Here is a 13,750-nt window from a genome sequence, read left to right as displayed (position 1 = left end):
AATTTTGCAAAATAATAATATTAAAGGGGAGGAATGTTGGCACTATTAGACTGTCGCCGCTTGACAGCCCCAGGGCACTTGTGTTTTTTGCGCTTGTGAGGGCACAGCCCCATTTTGTTCGGCGCTGTTGGACAGTCTGCGTTGATGCAGCTAGATGGATTCTAGTCATTTTAATGACCTTCTCAATTTGTTTTTTTTTCTGTTAGGATGAAAGTGACATGGAGTCCATCAGTAAAATCTGTGTGAATCAACTGTGTTGTGTCACTCAGCTTCATCCATCCAGAATTGGGAGGGAAAGTGGTGATGTACAAGTTGGCCAGCCTGTGTTTGGCATTTTGCCTTGTTTTTGATTTGTTGATTCTCTTCACTTAGTCTACAAGTGCGCACGAAAAAACATATTACATTTTATTCAGTGTGTACTGGTCAAGCTAGAAAATGGTAGTCGGGCACCAAAAAAGCAAACGTTTAAAGATCATCCAAATGGCAATCTACAGTCAGCACTACTCATCCCAGGTGCCTTGTCAAAAGCAACACGAACGTGTGTTGATAAAGATCTATTTGCATCGATGCTGTTCATTTTACAGAGGTAAAGGGACTTAAAGGGAGTTGTTTGGCAGAGTTTCAGAGTCTGAGTGTGTATCAATGTATTTTATCCAATATTTTTCAGTTACATATTTTATTTATTTATTTTTTTTGTAACCAAGCAGGCCAAGAAATGTGTAACATGTTGATGATAGAACGTTTCTCTCACAGAAACATCCGAGGCTATATAGCATGCCTCATAGCACCAAAAATGTGGCAGCTCATTTAATGGCTCGATTACCTATTTTGAACCTCAAGCCCCATTTCTTGTCGGAAAGAAATTATACATTTGGGAGGTGTTTCTGTGGTCGTTTAGCAGTCTACGTGCATTTCCATCAATGCAAGCAGCCCACCAGGGTTCAAAGAGCTAAGTCTGGCTGGATCCCCATAGAATTGGGATTTGCCTCCTGGTTGTGGTTACATTAACTTAGCTTGAATTGGAACTACCGGTAAATTGGGCAAGAATCTGAAAAGAAAATGTTAGAAATAATTAAGATAAGATAAGATAAGATAAGATAAGATAAGATAAGATAAGATAAGATACCCCTCCGTGAGTCGTCACCTTACCGTGGTGGAGGGGTTTGTGTGTCCCAATGATCCTAGAAGCTAAGTTGTCTGGGGCTTTATGCCCCTGGCAGGGTCACCCATGGCAAACAGGTTCTAGGTGAGGGGCCAGACAAATCACGGCTCAAAGGCCCCAATGATGATTACGATAAATGGATCTCGGTTTCCCTTGCCCGGACGCGGGTCACCGGGGCCCCCCTCTGGAGCCAGGCCTGGAGGTGGGGCTCGTCTGGCAAGTGCCTGGTGGCCGGGCCTACACCCATGGGGCCCGGCCGGGCACAGCCCGAAGAGGCAACGTGGGTCCCCCTTCCCATGGGCTCACCACCCATGAGAGGGGCCAAAGGGGTCGGGTGCAATGTGAGCTGGGCGGCAGCCAAAGGTGGGGACCCTAGCGGTCCGATCCTCGGCTGCAGAAGCTAGCTCTTGGGACATGGAATGTCACCTCTCTGGCAGGGAAGGAGCCCGAGCTGGTGTGTGAGGCAGAGAATTTCCGACTGGATATAGTCGGACTTGCCTCCACACACAGCCTGGGTTCTGGTACCAGTTCTCTCGAGAGGGGTTGGACTCTCTTCCACTCTGGAGTTGCTCACGGTGAGAGGCGCAGAGCAGGTGTGGGCATCCTCATTGCCCCCCCGGCTCAGTGCCTGTACATTGGGGTTCACACCAGTAGACGAGAGGGTTGCCTCCCTCCGCCTTCGGGTGGGTGGACGGGTCCTGACTGTTGTTTGTGCATATGCACCAAACAGCAGCTCAGCATACCCACCCTTTTTGGAGTCCCTGGAGGGTGTGCTGGAGAGTACTCCTGCTGGGGACTCCCTTGTTCTGCTGGGGGACTTCAATGCTCACGTGGGCAATGACAGTGAGACCTGGAGGGGCGTGATTGGGAGGAACGGCCCCCCCGATCAGAACCCGAGTGGTGTTTTGTTATTGGACTTCTGTGCTCGTCACGGATTGTCCATAACGAACACCTTGTTCAAACATAAGAGTGTCCATATGTGCACTTGGCACCAGGACACCCTAGGCCGCAGTTCGATGATCGACTTTGTAGTTGTATCATCGGATTTGCGGCCGCATGTTCTGGACACTCGGGTGAAGAGAGGGGCGGAGCTGTCAACTGATCACCACCTGGTGGTGAGTAGGCTCCGATGGTGGGGGAAGATGCCGGTCCGTCCTGGCAGACCCAAACGTATTGTGAGGGTTTGTTGGGAGCGTCTGGCGGAATCCCCTGTCAGAAGGAGTTTCAACTCCCACCTCCGACAGAGCTTTTCCCATGTTCCGGGGGAGGCGGGGGACATTGAGCCCGAGTGGACTCTGAGTGTTCCGTGCCTCTATTGTTGAGGCGGCCAATCTGAGTTGTGGCCGTAAGGTGGTTGGTGCCTGTCGTGGCGGCAACCCCCGTACTCGCTGGTGGTCACCAGCAGTAAGGGATGCCGTCAAGCTGAAGAAGGAGTCCTATCGAGCCTTTATGGCCTGTGGGACCCCAGAGGCAGCTGACGGGTATCGATTGGCCAAGCGGGCCGCGGCTTCGGTGGTCGCCGAGGCAAAAACCCGACATCGCGTGGACAACAGGGAGAGTGCCTCTGGATTCCAACTACAGAGGGATCACACTCCTCAGCCTCCCTGGTAAGGTCTATTCAGGGGTGCTGGAGAGGAGGGTCCGTCAGGAAGTCGAGCCTCAGATTGAGGAGGAGCAGTGTGGTTTTCGTCCCGGCCGTGGAACAGTGGACCAGCTCTACACCCTTAGCAGGGTCCTTGAGGGTATGTGGGAATTCGCCCAACCAGTCTACATGTGTTTTGTGGACTTGGAGAAGGCGTTTGACCGTGTCCCTCGGGGAGTTCTGTGGGGGGTGCTTCGTGGGTATGGGGTACCGAACCCCCTGATACGGGCTGTTCGGTCACTATACCACCGATGTCAGAGTTTGGTTCGCATTGCCGCCAGTAAGTCGGAATCGTTTCCAGTGGAGGTAGGACTCCGCCAAGGCTGCCCTTTGTCGCCGATTCTGTTCATAACCTTTATGGACAGAATTTCTAGGCGCAGCCGAAGCGTTGAGGGGGTCCGTTTTGGGGGCCTCAGTATTGCATCCCTGCTTTTTTGCAGATGATGTGGTGCTGTTGGCTCCTTCAAACGGGGCTCTCCAACTCTCACTGGAGCGTTTCGCAGCCGAGTGTGAAGCGGTTGGGATGAAAATCAGCACCTCCAAATCTGAAACCATGGTCCTCAGTCGGAAAAGGGTGGAGTGCCCCCTCCGGGTCGGGGAGGAGATCTTACCCCAAGTGGAGGAGTTCAAGTATCTTGGGGTCTTGTTCACGAGTGGGCGTAGGAGGGAGCGGGAGATCGACAGGCGGATCGGTGCAGCGTCTGCTGTGATGCGGACGTTGTATCGGTCTGGCGTGGTGAAGAAGGAGCTGAGCCAAAAGGCGAAGCTCTCAATTTACCGGTCGATCTACGTCCCAACCCTCACCTATGGTCACGAGCTATGGGTCGTGACCGAAAGAACGAGATCCCGGATACAAGCGGCTGAAATGAGTTTTCTCCGCAGGGTGTCCGGGCTCTCCCTAAGAGATAAGGTGAGAAGCTCGGTCATCTGGGAGGGGCTCAGAGTCGAGCCGCTTCTCCTCCACATCGAGAGGAGCCAGATGAGGTGGCTTGGGCATCTGATTCGGATGCCTCCTGAGCGCCTCCCCGGTGAGGTGTTCCGGTCATGTCCCACCGGGAGGAGACCCCGAGGAAGACCCAGGACACGCTGGAGAGACTATGTCACCCAGCTTGCCTGGGAACGACTCGGGATCCCCCGGGGAGAGCTGGAAGAAGTAGCTAGGGAGAGGGAAGTCTGGGCTTCCCTGCTAAAGCTGTTGCCCCCGCGACCCGGCCCCGGATAAGCGGTAGATGATGGATGGATGGATGGATGGATGGATGGATGGATGGAAGATAAGATATCCTTTATTCGTCCCACATGAATAAATTACCAGATCAATTTCATCTTGAATTTTTTGTTTAATAAAGGGCGAAGCTGACAGGCATGGCCCGACCTGCCATTGGGTCTTATTAACTTTAATCCAGTGCATAGGGCATATTCTCTATTTAAATCACAGTTCAATGGCTATGTTCAACGACACTTTCAAGCTTAACGATAAACATTTTCCTTGGCTGACTTCAATGTTCACTTTCAAGGAGAAAAAAAAACAGAGCAGCAATGATCGAATGCTTTTTTTTTTGTCGTTACATCCAGGAAGAAAAAAAAAACAATATTAAAATGAACAAATATTCCTTTTGGAGTTTTCATCTCAACATGGCGGCAACTTGAAAACCTCGAAATTAATGCATTTAAAGATGGTTTACTCCTCCATTCTTGAGTCCACAAAATGTGAAATTGATGACATGTGAAAGTCATACAAAATGATACATTATGTTTAATGAGTCACTGACAGATTTAGCTACTGTTTTGTTCAAGATGTTTACTTAACGTTGCAAACTTTCTCCCAAATACTTTTATTTCAGCCATACTGCTTCAAGGCCAATTGCAGCACTTGCAGGAGTCCATGTAAATGAGACCAGGCTGGCAGTGGTGCTTGTAGGTGTTTCCTCTGAAGCACTGGAAGTAGGTGGTGCTGTCAACTGGGTTCGGGTACAGGCCATCAGGGCGGCCATGACAGAAACTGGCAATAGGGTCCCTGGTGGTTGTCGGAGCTGGGGTGGTGGTAGACTTAGGGGGAAAGCCTGCAGAGTCAGACACATAAATTGCTTTATAAATAACTCAATTTTACCAAAACAGTCCTGGCGAGTTGACAACTTGACTGCTGTCACATGTCCTGGAACACTGATATGGAAACAATATTCACCCATTGACATCCTGAGGTGGTTGATGAGTGGATATGAGCCAGCTGAACAGAAGGATCCACCAAAGTCATCCATGTCAAGAGTCCACACGTGAGCACCTCCCAGGTTCCTGCCTGTCATCCACTCAACCTAAAATAGGATTAATGTCAAAATCACTGTTTGAGAGCTAAAATCAATGTCTCTGCATGAAGGAATTAAATATTAGATCACAGGACATACCTCTGGCCTACTGATTGACAGGAGTGTAATTAACTACTGTTATGACTGAGACACAAATAGCTTGTATTTTCACACATCGCGAGAGGTATGCGCAGCTCCAACAATGACAGCCTCTTTTGTTATGTACAACAATGAATATGAAGAAGTAGGGCTGGAAGATTAATCCAAATTTAAATAATGATTTCGACTTTCGATCTCTTAAACGTTATAATCGAAGGAAATCGATAATGTATAGAATGGCGCGGTGCGTTTATAAATTTCCGACGTTAGGAAAGTACCCTGAATGCATCATATTGCTTGCATAGGAAAGGGTACAGTGTATGCATGTGCTTCTACCGTCTATGAGCGTGCTTTGAGCGGTTTAATGACACCCTAGTTGGGGTTTGCCGTAAAACTAAACACAGAACAAAAATAATTACACACAATGTAACTGTAAATTAAAAAACATACTTCGTTTTTAAAAGATCGCTAGCGCTAATGCTAAAGTCAACGGAGGATCCGATTCATGCTAACAGGAAATTAGCATCGAATTCATGAGTGATATATCTTCAAATAACCAATAGCCACACACAAATCCTGTGGAAACGCAAGCGCACAGGTAAAATAACACTACTCTTAAGGCACAATCCCAATTCCCAAATCGTTGGAAAATGAGCAAGATGAATACAGTTCAATTAAATAACAACTTCTTCTATTCTTGTTCTAGTGTATACTAAATCCATACACGTCCGGCACTAGGCTGCCCCTATGAGGCCAAAACACGTATGAACAGCTGGTATTTGGTTTTGTTTTGTTTGTTTGTTCCAATTGCTATTATTGTGGTATACAGTACTCTAATTTACTTTCTTACTAATTTCTTTTTTGTTGTCCTTTAAAATATATTCATTTTTTATTTGTGACATTTTCATTCAAGGAATTTTGCTTTCCCCAAAATTTAAGGATACAAAGATCCAAGGACTTTTTTTGTCTTACCAACACACATTAACACGTGTGAAAACGTGTAAAAAAAAGTAAGTCCCAAGACTTGTGAAAATAAATATGATAAAGAGATCAGGGTAATAAGACTTGGTTGAATTTTACATCATATTTACAAGGCCATTTTGTACTTGACAAATCGTCTTCAAGAATTAAGTGTTCAAAATTCAGGGATGAATGGACATGAGGCATTGTTGATAGCTTAAATAGTTGAGTTTTAGTAGTTGAATTAACACTAAAGTTTGAAATCACAGAATAGCCGTTTATATTATCATGATTTGTTTTTTCCATCATCATCCAGCCCTACGAAGAAGGATGCCACTTGCATGATGTGATGTCTCCATACCCGATTACCAATCGCCCTGCTAGTAGTGCATTTGCCCATGACCCTCACCATGAAAGGCTTTCCAGAAAATGGTGCTTTCGTTACCTTGGATGAAAAGCTGCTCTGGTCATCATAGCCAACCCAAGCACTGCCAAAGGTGGCATATGGAACGCTCTGTTCAGCAATCCATTCAACTGAAGCACTGGAGATGAAGTCACAGACCTGAGACAAAGGAAAAGTGAAATCCCAAATCAGCTCCTTGTTCATTGGCCTCCATTCACACCTTAACTTTTTTTTCATTTTGGACTACACATCTTACAAGTTCAAGTTGTATTAGTAACAAAAATAAATGACAGACTATCAAACCAACATTCCGCTTTTTGACGAAGTTCATATTTTGGGGTCTACAATTTCTGACCTCATAGAAAGCCCAGAAACCAGCCGTGCGAGTGTATGGCCCGGCGTCAGCTGCTCCGTTTGACGGTGCTCCCAAGCCAGTAGCACCAGTGCGAAGGCGGTACGTTCTTCCATATGAAGGGAAACCCAAGAGTAGCTTCTCTGCTGGTGCTCCCATATCCAGCCAATGGAACACAGAGGAGTTCTACAATTTTGAAATGGACATGCATTTTGAGTCTGAGTTTTTCACTGTTTTGATTGTCCCAGAATCGCAACTTTGAATCAATAGCCCACAAAGGAGAATTATTCTCGATATTCTGAATATAAAGTTGTACGACTGCAAAAATAAAGTAAAATGTCTTGAAATTCTTGCCAAGTTACACGTCAATGTTCCACATCAGCAATGAAATCAGTGCATGGAAAGTCTTTCGCTGCTGTTCTTCTATTGATGGATATGCTTGTGAGAATTCAATCATAAACATATTCATTTTCTAAGTAATTATCTATTGAAGAATGAAAAAATTACAACCATGTTCTCTTAAGACGACAATTTTGTTCTCATCATACTCTTGGGTTTGTTTCTTGTCAAAATTTAGATGTTATCCTTCGATTGTGACTTTATTTGCTTGACACTTTGCAGTGATTCTTGTAATTTCATTTTTTTTTCTCCTTGTCCTTCTAAGCCACCTGGAGTAATTTATATTATTCATATTGTTGATGAATTGTCAATTTGTTGTCCAACCTCATAATTATACACTATTCAATGAAATAAAAATAATACAAGCCAAGATAAACATCTTCACCATTACTTCTCCTCAGCATGTACATGTTTTGTATGTACAGAGCACCGACTCATTAATTACAGTTTTTGTTGTGAAAGGAAAGTCATTCGACTGTTTCCATCGCGACTTCTAAATATTTAAAATTTTCATCAATTAAACTGAGTTGAGTCTCCATTTTCACTTCTCACCCCAGTAATTGAAGAAATGTGTTAAGAATCTAACCAAACTCATCCTTTCACATTGTGCCACAATCAGCTCATATTCCTTTTGTTATTTATTGACGATATTCATGAAAGCACCTCTAGGGAGAAATTCACTCCAATGTACACTTGAGGGTTACGCGCCACGCGCAGAAACGGATCACACACATGCGGCAAAGAGAATGAGAGTAAAAGAGGCGCACAAGAGTGCTGTGTGTTTCTTACGATATTATGATGAATGTGTGATCCTGAGTCCACAGAACTTGGGTATAGAGGACTGTTGTGTCCAGTTGCTGCCTCCCAGTGTCCATGGAAGTCATAGGTCATGAGGTTGAGGAAGTCAAAATGTCTGTGGGTGTCACAAACATTTTTTTTTCTTTCAATGCACACCAGAAGATTTCCCCTTCATATGTCCCCTTTCAGAGACAGCAGTTACTACAGTGGACACAGCTTATCATGTTATCAGGTTGCAATATGCATGAAAGGGTTAAAATACATGTCTCAGTTTGTGTGCCTTCCTTATTCCTATTAATGCGTTTCATGAATTCATTTCATGATCATGTATCATTTGAAAAGACCGCCCGTTGTGAACAGCGTGATCCAGTCGAGTGAGGCGAGTGCCTTGAAACTTACTGCGCAATCAGGTTGACCTCGTAAGATCTTTCGATAGTGGCGCGGATTGAAGCAACATTGGCTGACAGCAGGAGCTGAGTCTTTCTGGAGTTTCTGGCATCTTCTTCAAAAGCCGCAACCAATTCCTAGACAAGAAACCCGCAGAACAAATCAAATCACCCGCATCACTTATAGGCCCCCGTTTATTTATCTATGTTTTACTACCAGTACTACTACTGGCCTACCAAACATTGGACTGTGGACTATTCTAACATTTAGTTAAAAAAAAGAAGGCAAGTCATCATAATTATTCATTAAAGTGAAAAATAACAGAATAAATTAACTACAAACAAGAGTGCATGTTTAATACTTGATTGCACCATAACATGAGCGTTTTGGTTCAGGTTTCATCAGATTTTTTTGCAAAAGATTAGGAAATGGGTTTGCGTTCGCTTTGCATTTAGCAGCCAACAATGTTCATTTCACAAAGACATAGTACTGTAGTGAAGTGCTATTATACATTTCTTTATCCTTCCGAAATGTACTTGTTGAAAGTAAACAGCTACAGATGCTAACCTTGGCTAGCAAAGTGAATCTCTGCTTGTCCTGCAGTGGGCTACCGTTGTGTGCCGGATATTCCCAAGCCAAGTTCAGCCCATCAAAGTTATGAGTTCGCAGGAAGCTGATGGCCGACTTTATGAAGGCGGCACGAGTCTCTGGCTTGGCAACCATGGCAATGAATCTGGTGGCGCACCAAAAGAAAACAATGACAGTGGGCAAGGAATATTGGTTGTGTTTTAAAGGATGTCGTGGATTTTGTCCAACGGTACTTACGGGCTCATTCCATTGACTGTGCCTCCAACTGACAGCAGAGTCTTCAGTGCCGGATTACTAAGAGATGATAATACATACAATATTAACTGAGAATTTTCAGGAATTAAAATGAGTGGCCTACTCAGAATTTAAAGCACATGCTACAATTGTAAAAATAAACATCATACTGCACAGATAATAAGTATGATTTATAATCTCTTGTAACAATTCTAATTGTTATTATAGATGTATATGAAAATGTATAGAGATTTAGATGAAAGCCGTGGGAAGCCCACAATGCGGCAGCTCACATGTCCTTGAGGCCGTTGAGTCTGGCGTACTGTTGCTCATCATTCCACTCAACGGTGGCGATTTGGTTGAAACTGTTGATGGTGGCAAGCGTGTAGATGACGTGTGTGCACAGGAAAGGGTCAATGTTGTCTGGGGTGAACTTGCCACTGCCAGGCCTATACTGGGCCCAGTTGGTCATGTGACACACCAACTTATTGGAAGAAGCTGAGGGAAGACAGGAGAGAGAACAGAGAGGTTATCTTTTCCCTGAAAAGCGGTTCCATCAATTGGTCTTTAGAGGTTTTCCTCTAGCAAAAATAAAAACACTTTATAGTATAAAAATAAACAGGTGAAATGCAATGAGTGGTTGAGTCTGTAATAGAGACATGCAGGTGTCATCATACATTCATCCAACCACCCATCCATTTTCTGATCTGATTATACTCACAAGGGTCGCGGGGCATGCTTGGTGTTTAAAAATTTGAATGGGGAATTTGTGACCCCCTGGAGAGGCACCCATGATCTGTATATAACTCAGCATGTATTGTATTGTACTGTTGAAGTATTAGGAGAGATGTGTGGTGATGTATTGAAGCAGGAAGTGCACATGTTTTGAATGAATGTGAATAGTGGGTTTTTTGATGAGCCACAGTGAGAGTACACTATTTTAGATTGTATTTTGCTGTATTTTTCAGTCTATTACTTAAAATGCAACTTCCCATGGTAGTAATAAATAAATAAATAATAAGTAGTAATGCATCCAGGAACGGAAAATTGACACATTATGAGTATGGCTGGGTTTTATTTCTTCATGATCGCCAAACGCACACTCATTGTACACCTGTAGGTTAGATATCTGGGGAAAATTGTTCCCCGCTTGAAATCAGAAAGCAAAATGTGGCCTGCACTTACAGTACGTAAAAGTAATTAAGTTCATTTGTCAATTCATTTGACATATTACTACGTGTAGATTCATTTGCCATATACACACTACCGGTACATATAATCTAAATTATAAGTACAGTAAAATACTGTCAAAACTGTATTTTTTTAATTACTCGGACTGTATTTTACTGTCAGAAGTGATCCAGTAAAATATATTGTACAATACAATGTACATCTGAAAAATTACTTAGATTGGCCTATTCTCTGTGAATCCTGGTAGTCACAAAGAGTTATTATAGATATTATACCCATCCATGTCACGTGTTGATAACAAACAAGACAGTCACTAAACAGATTACCGCGACTAACCTTACTCAAGGTGCAAACAAAATGACAGCTAGTATGTAAAACACATTCGCTGTTACAGTATGACTATGGAGGAGGAACAGTAAGGTGCAAGGCTCCATTCAAGCTAGAAAAGCCACGGAAATGAGTATAAAAGTGTGGCAACTGAACCATACAGAATGCTCATTTTACCCATTTTATGTAAAATATGTAGTAATTGTATCTCAACACAGCACTACAGTGAAACAATAAGACAATTTTATTTTAAGAAAAAATAAAAAAACAAATACAGCTTTCATTTTTGTTCTGAATATGGATCTAAGTGTACGGTGAGCATAGACTCATTTTCGACTGACGAGTTAAAACATTTCGCCATGCAAACTGCTTACCTATGTGCAGAGTGAGGAGAACACTCAGAGCTGCCAAAACAAAAGGAAACAGGACGGATTAATATGTGAAAAGGATAATTTGGTTAATGGAAGCGCAGCACATTTTCATTTTACAGTAGAATGGTACCTCTACTTACGAAATGAATTGTTTCTGGAAGAAATTTCTTAACTAGAATATTTTATTAGTGATGTGTTTTACATGTAAATCCGATCCACTTTTTCTGGGTGATTCACATTTACGTAGAGCTATCAGAACGCTTCATGGGCCGACGGGCGTAAGACAAGGACGCTGCATACACACATATCTATCTATACCAGTGGTGGGCAAACCACGGCCCGTGGGCTGGATCCGGCCCGTTGGTCTTTTTAATCCGGCCCGCCGAAGATTGGTGCACAATTAAGGTTTGATTGCATTCATTTCGTTTGGACTTGTAATGACAGGTATTTTAATACCAGGTAGCGCAGTTACTTCAAGTTTCAGAGCACAGGGAGGGAGGGGAAGATGAAGAAAGAGGGAGAGAGTAATGTCCATGGAAGGGAAAGTGATATGTATCTGATTAAACGAAGCGGGTAACAAAGTACGAAACATTCAGGAGACACCTAGAGTCGGAAAGACTCAAATCTATGAGACTTTGAAAAACAAGGAAGGGATTCTTACTCAGTCCGATTCTGGCCTATTTCAATGCTCAGAGTGAATTGCTTGTGGCTCCAGTAAATGAACATTTCCTAGAATGGTTTGATTGTTATCATGTTAAAAACTTTCCACAAACTGGACCGCTAATAAGAGTCGGAGAGCAGTCAAATGTGCAGAGCGTGAACAACAGGAGGCTCAGTACACATCTTTGAGGAGAACCGGTGCTGAGTGTGATGGCGGAGGAGAATATTACATTATTACTGGCATACAAATACATTGTGCTATCTTCTTTATTTTCTATTTCTATTTCTAACTTTTGGCTCGGCCCTCTAAAATATTTTCTACTTCTCATTGGGCCCCTCCGGGAAAATAATTGCCCACCCCTGATCTATACACATCGACAAATTCGGTAGAGTCCCTCTTAGCCAATGGGATGCCAGGATGGTGATCTGTAATAGCCAATGGCAGAACAGCTATAAGTATGTTCCGTTCAGGAAACTCAGAGTTGCGATGAGCAGCCCATGCTGTATTTTTACCTTTTGTATCTTTAAATTTCTTTCGTAACAAGAGGCAATATTTTCCTGTTGAGGCGTTTCATAACTTGGAAATCTCGTATGAGGAGAGGTTCGGAAGTAGAGGTACCACTGTACATGACAAAAAGATGCTCCCCAACAGAGAGGAGAAAAAAAAGTGCATTTCATTTGAAATCACAAAAAAGGACGACAGTAATGTTTCGTCATCTAAAAATAATGGAATTTCGACTGCACATTTTAATACGTTCTGTACAATAATAAACTACAGTCATTGTAATTTGTTTTTGGCCTGATCCTTTCAGTTATTTGAACCTGCAATTTAACCAAATATAGATATTTACCTATGAGGAGTTTCGCCATTGTGTTGTTAAAACAATCTGGTAGACCTATGAAACTAATTGAGAGAAAGAATTGTTAATGGCACACATACACACACACACACACACACACATACGCACACACACACACACACGCGCGCACACACACACACACACACACACACACACACACACAAATAACAAGAAAAACAAGAACTTTCTAAAAAACAAGCCGCCACAAACATTTGTGTTGATTTTTCGGGTTAACATTTAAACTGGAGAATATCCAGAACATGACTTCTCATTGATGTCGTTTAATTTGAGTTATCATCTTCAGATTTACAAATTCCATTTGACATCCTCAAGATATGATGAGCTTCTTACCTTCCTGAGAGGATCCGAAGAACCAGTGCCGAGTTTGTCCAGTTGTGTCATATTTATATTTGCTACTTAATGACTAATAGACGGTGACAAAGGGCAAATGATAAAGGCAGGTGGGCGTATTTTTTGAATGCATGTGACCCAACAGTGAGTTAAGGTCAGACAAAGCAATCCGTCATCATAATTGTTCAGAGGAAATGCATAAAGCATCATTGATGTCATTATCATGAAGCGACCGTTCATAGCTGCGAAGAGCTGACAACATACTCTTTCGCAATGTATACACATTTGCTCAATGGTGACCATTGTAAGACTAGCATTGTCATCAAAAAATGTAGGTAACGTGAAGCACATGCACTGTGCTCGTCATATGCTGATCACGCACTATGCAGAGGGCAACGACAGCCCTGGGGAGGCAAAGTAAAGTTAATAAACATATGTAATACAAAAATAACAACGTAGGTTTATTTATGCGAAAACAGCTTAATCTCCTGTGCGTACCTCTCTTCGGTCTAGCTTTGGTGTCCCTCCACGGCAACCAAAAACCTGCTGTACCTCAAGAAATGCTAGTGGCGATGGCGTTATACAAGCTCACCAAAAACAATCCAAAACGCTGTTGTGGAAAAGTTGTGCCCAGCTCATTGATTTGCAACCACTAAATTTTCGAGA

The 13,750-nt window shown here is 43.3% G+C and overlaps 1 protein-coding gene across 1 annotated transcript; it reads right to left on the bottom strand.

Annotated features, from left to right (window-relative positions):
* Positions 1-4,240: 4,240 nt before the first annotated feature.
* On the bottom strand, positions 4,241-13,217 carry chia.1 (chitinase, acidic.1). The gene is made up of 12 exons (XM_052075184.1): positions 13,085-13,217; positions 12,725-12,777; positions 11,217-11,246; positions 9,618-9,822; positions 9,328-9,384; positions 9,070-9,235; positions 8,515-8,639; positions 8,107-8,230; positions 6,922-7,104; positions 6,609-6,725; positions 4,987-5,113; positions 4,241-4,864 (listed from the first exon to the last, which is right to left on the bottom strand). The coding sequence occupies exons 2-12, from the start codon at positions 12,741-12,743 to the stop codon at positions 4,656-4,658; spliced, it is 1,362 nt and encodes a 453-aa protein (XP_051931144.1). The 5' UTR covers positions 12,744-12,777; positions 13,085-13,217; the 3' UTR covers positions 4,241-4,655.
* Positions 13,218-13,750: the final 533 nt, after the last annotated feature.

The sequence above is a fragment of the Hippocampus zosterae genome, chromosome 9 (genome assembly GCF_025434085.1).
Source record: "Hippocampus zosterae strain Florida chromosome 9, ASM2543408v3, whole genome shotgun sequence".
In the NCBI taxonomy this organism is placed as follows: Eukaryota; Metazoa; Chordata; class Actinopteri; order Syngnathiformes; family Syngnathidae; genus Hippocampus; species Hippocampus zosterae.
This window is presented reverse-complemented; position numbering and strand designations above follow the sequence as displayed.

Bases quoted from the DNA above. Each gene is read 5' to 3' on its own strand.
- chia.1 (XM_052075184.1), bottom strand. The intron at 9,823-11,216 runs GTAAGCAGTTTG...GTCTTCCCTCAG, and splicing joins TCTCCTCACTCTGCACATAG to CTTCTTCCAATAAGTTGGTG. The intron at 8,231-8,514 runs GTAAGTTTCAAG...TGACACCCACAG, and splicing joins GAGGTCAACCTGATTGCGCA to ACATTTTGACTTCCTCAACC.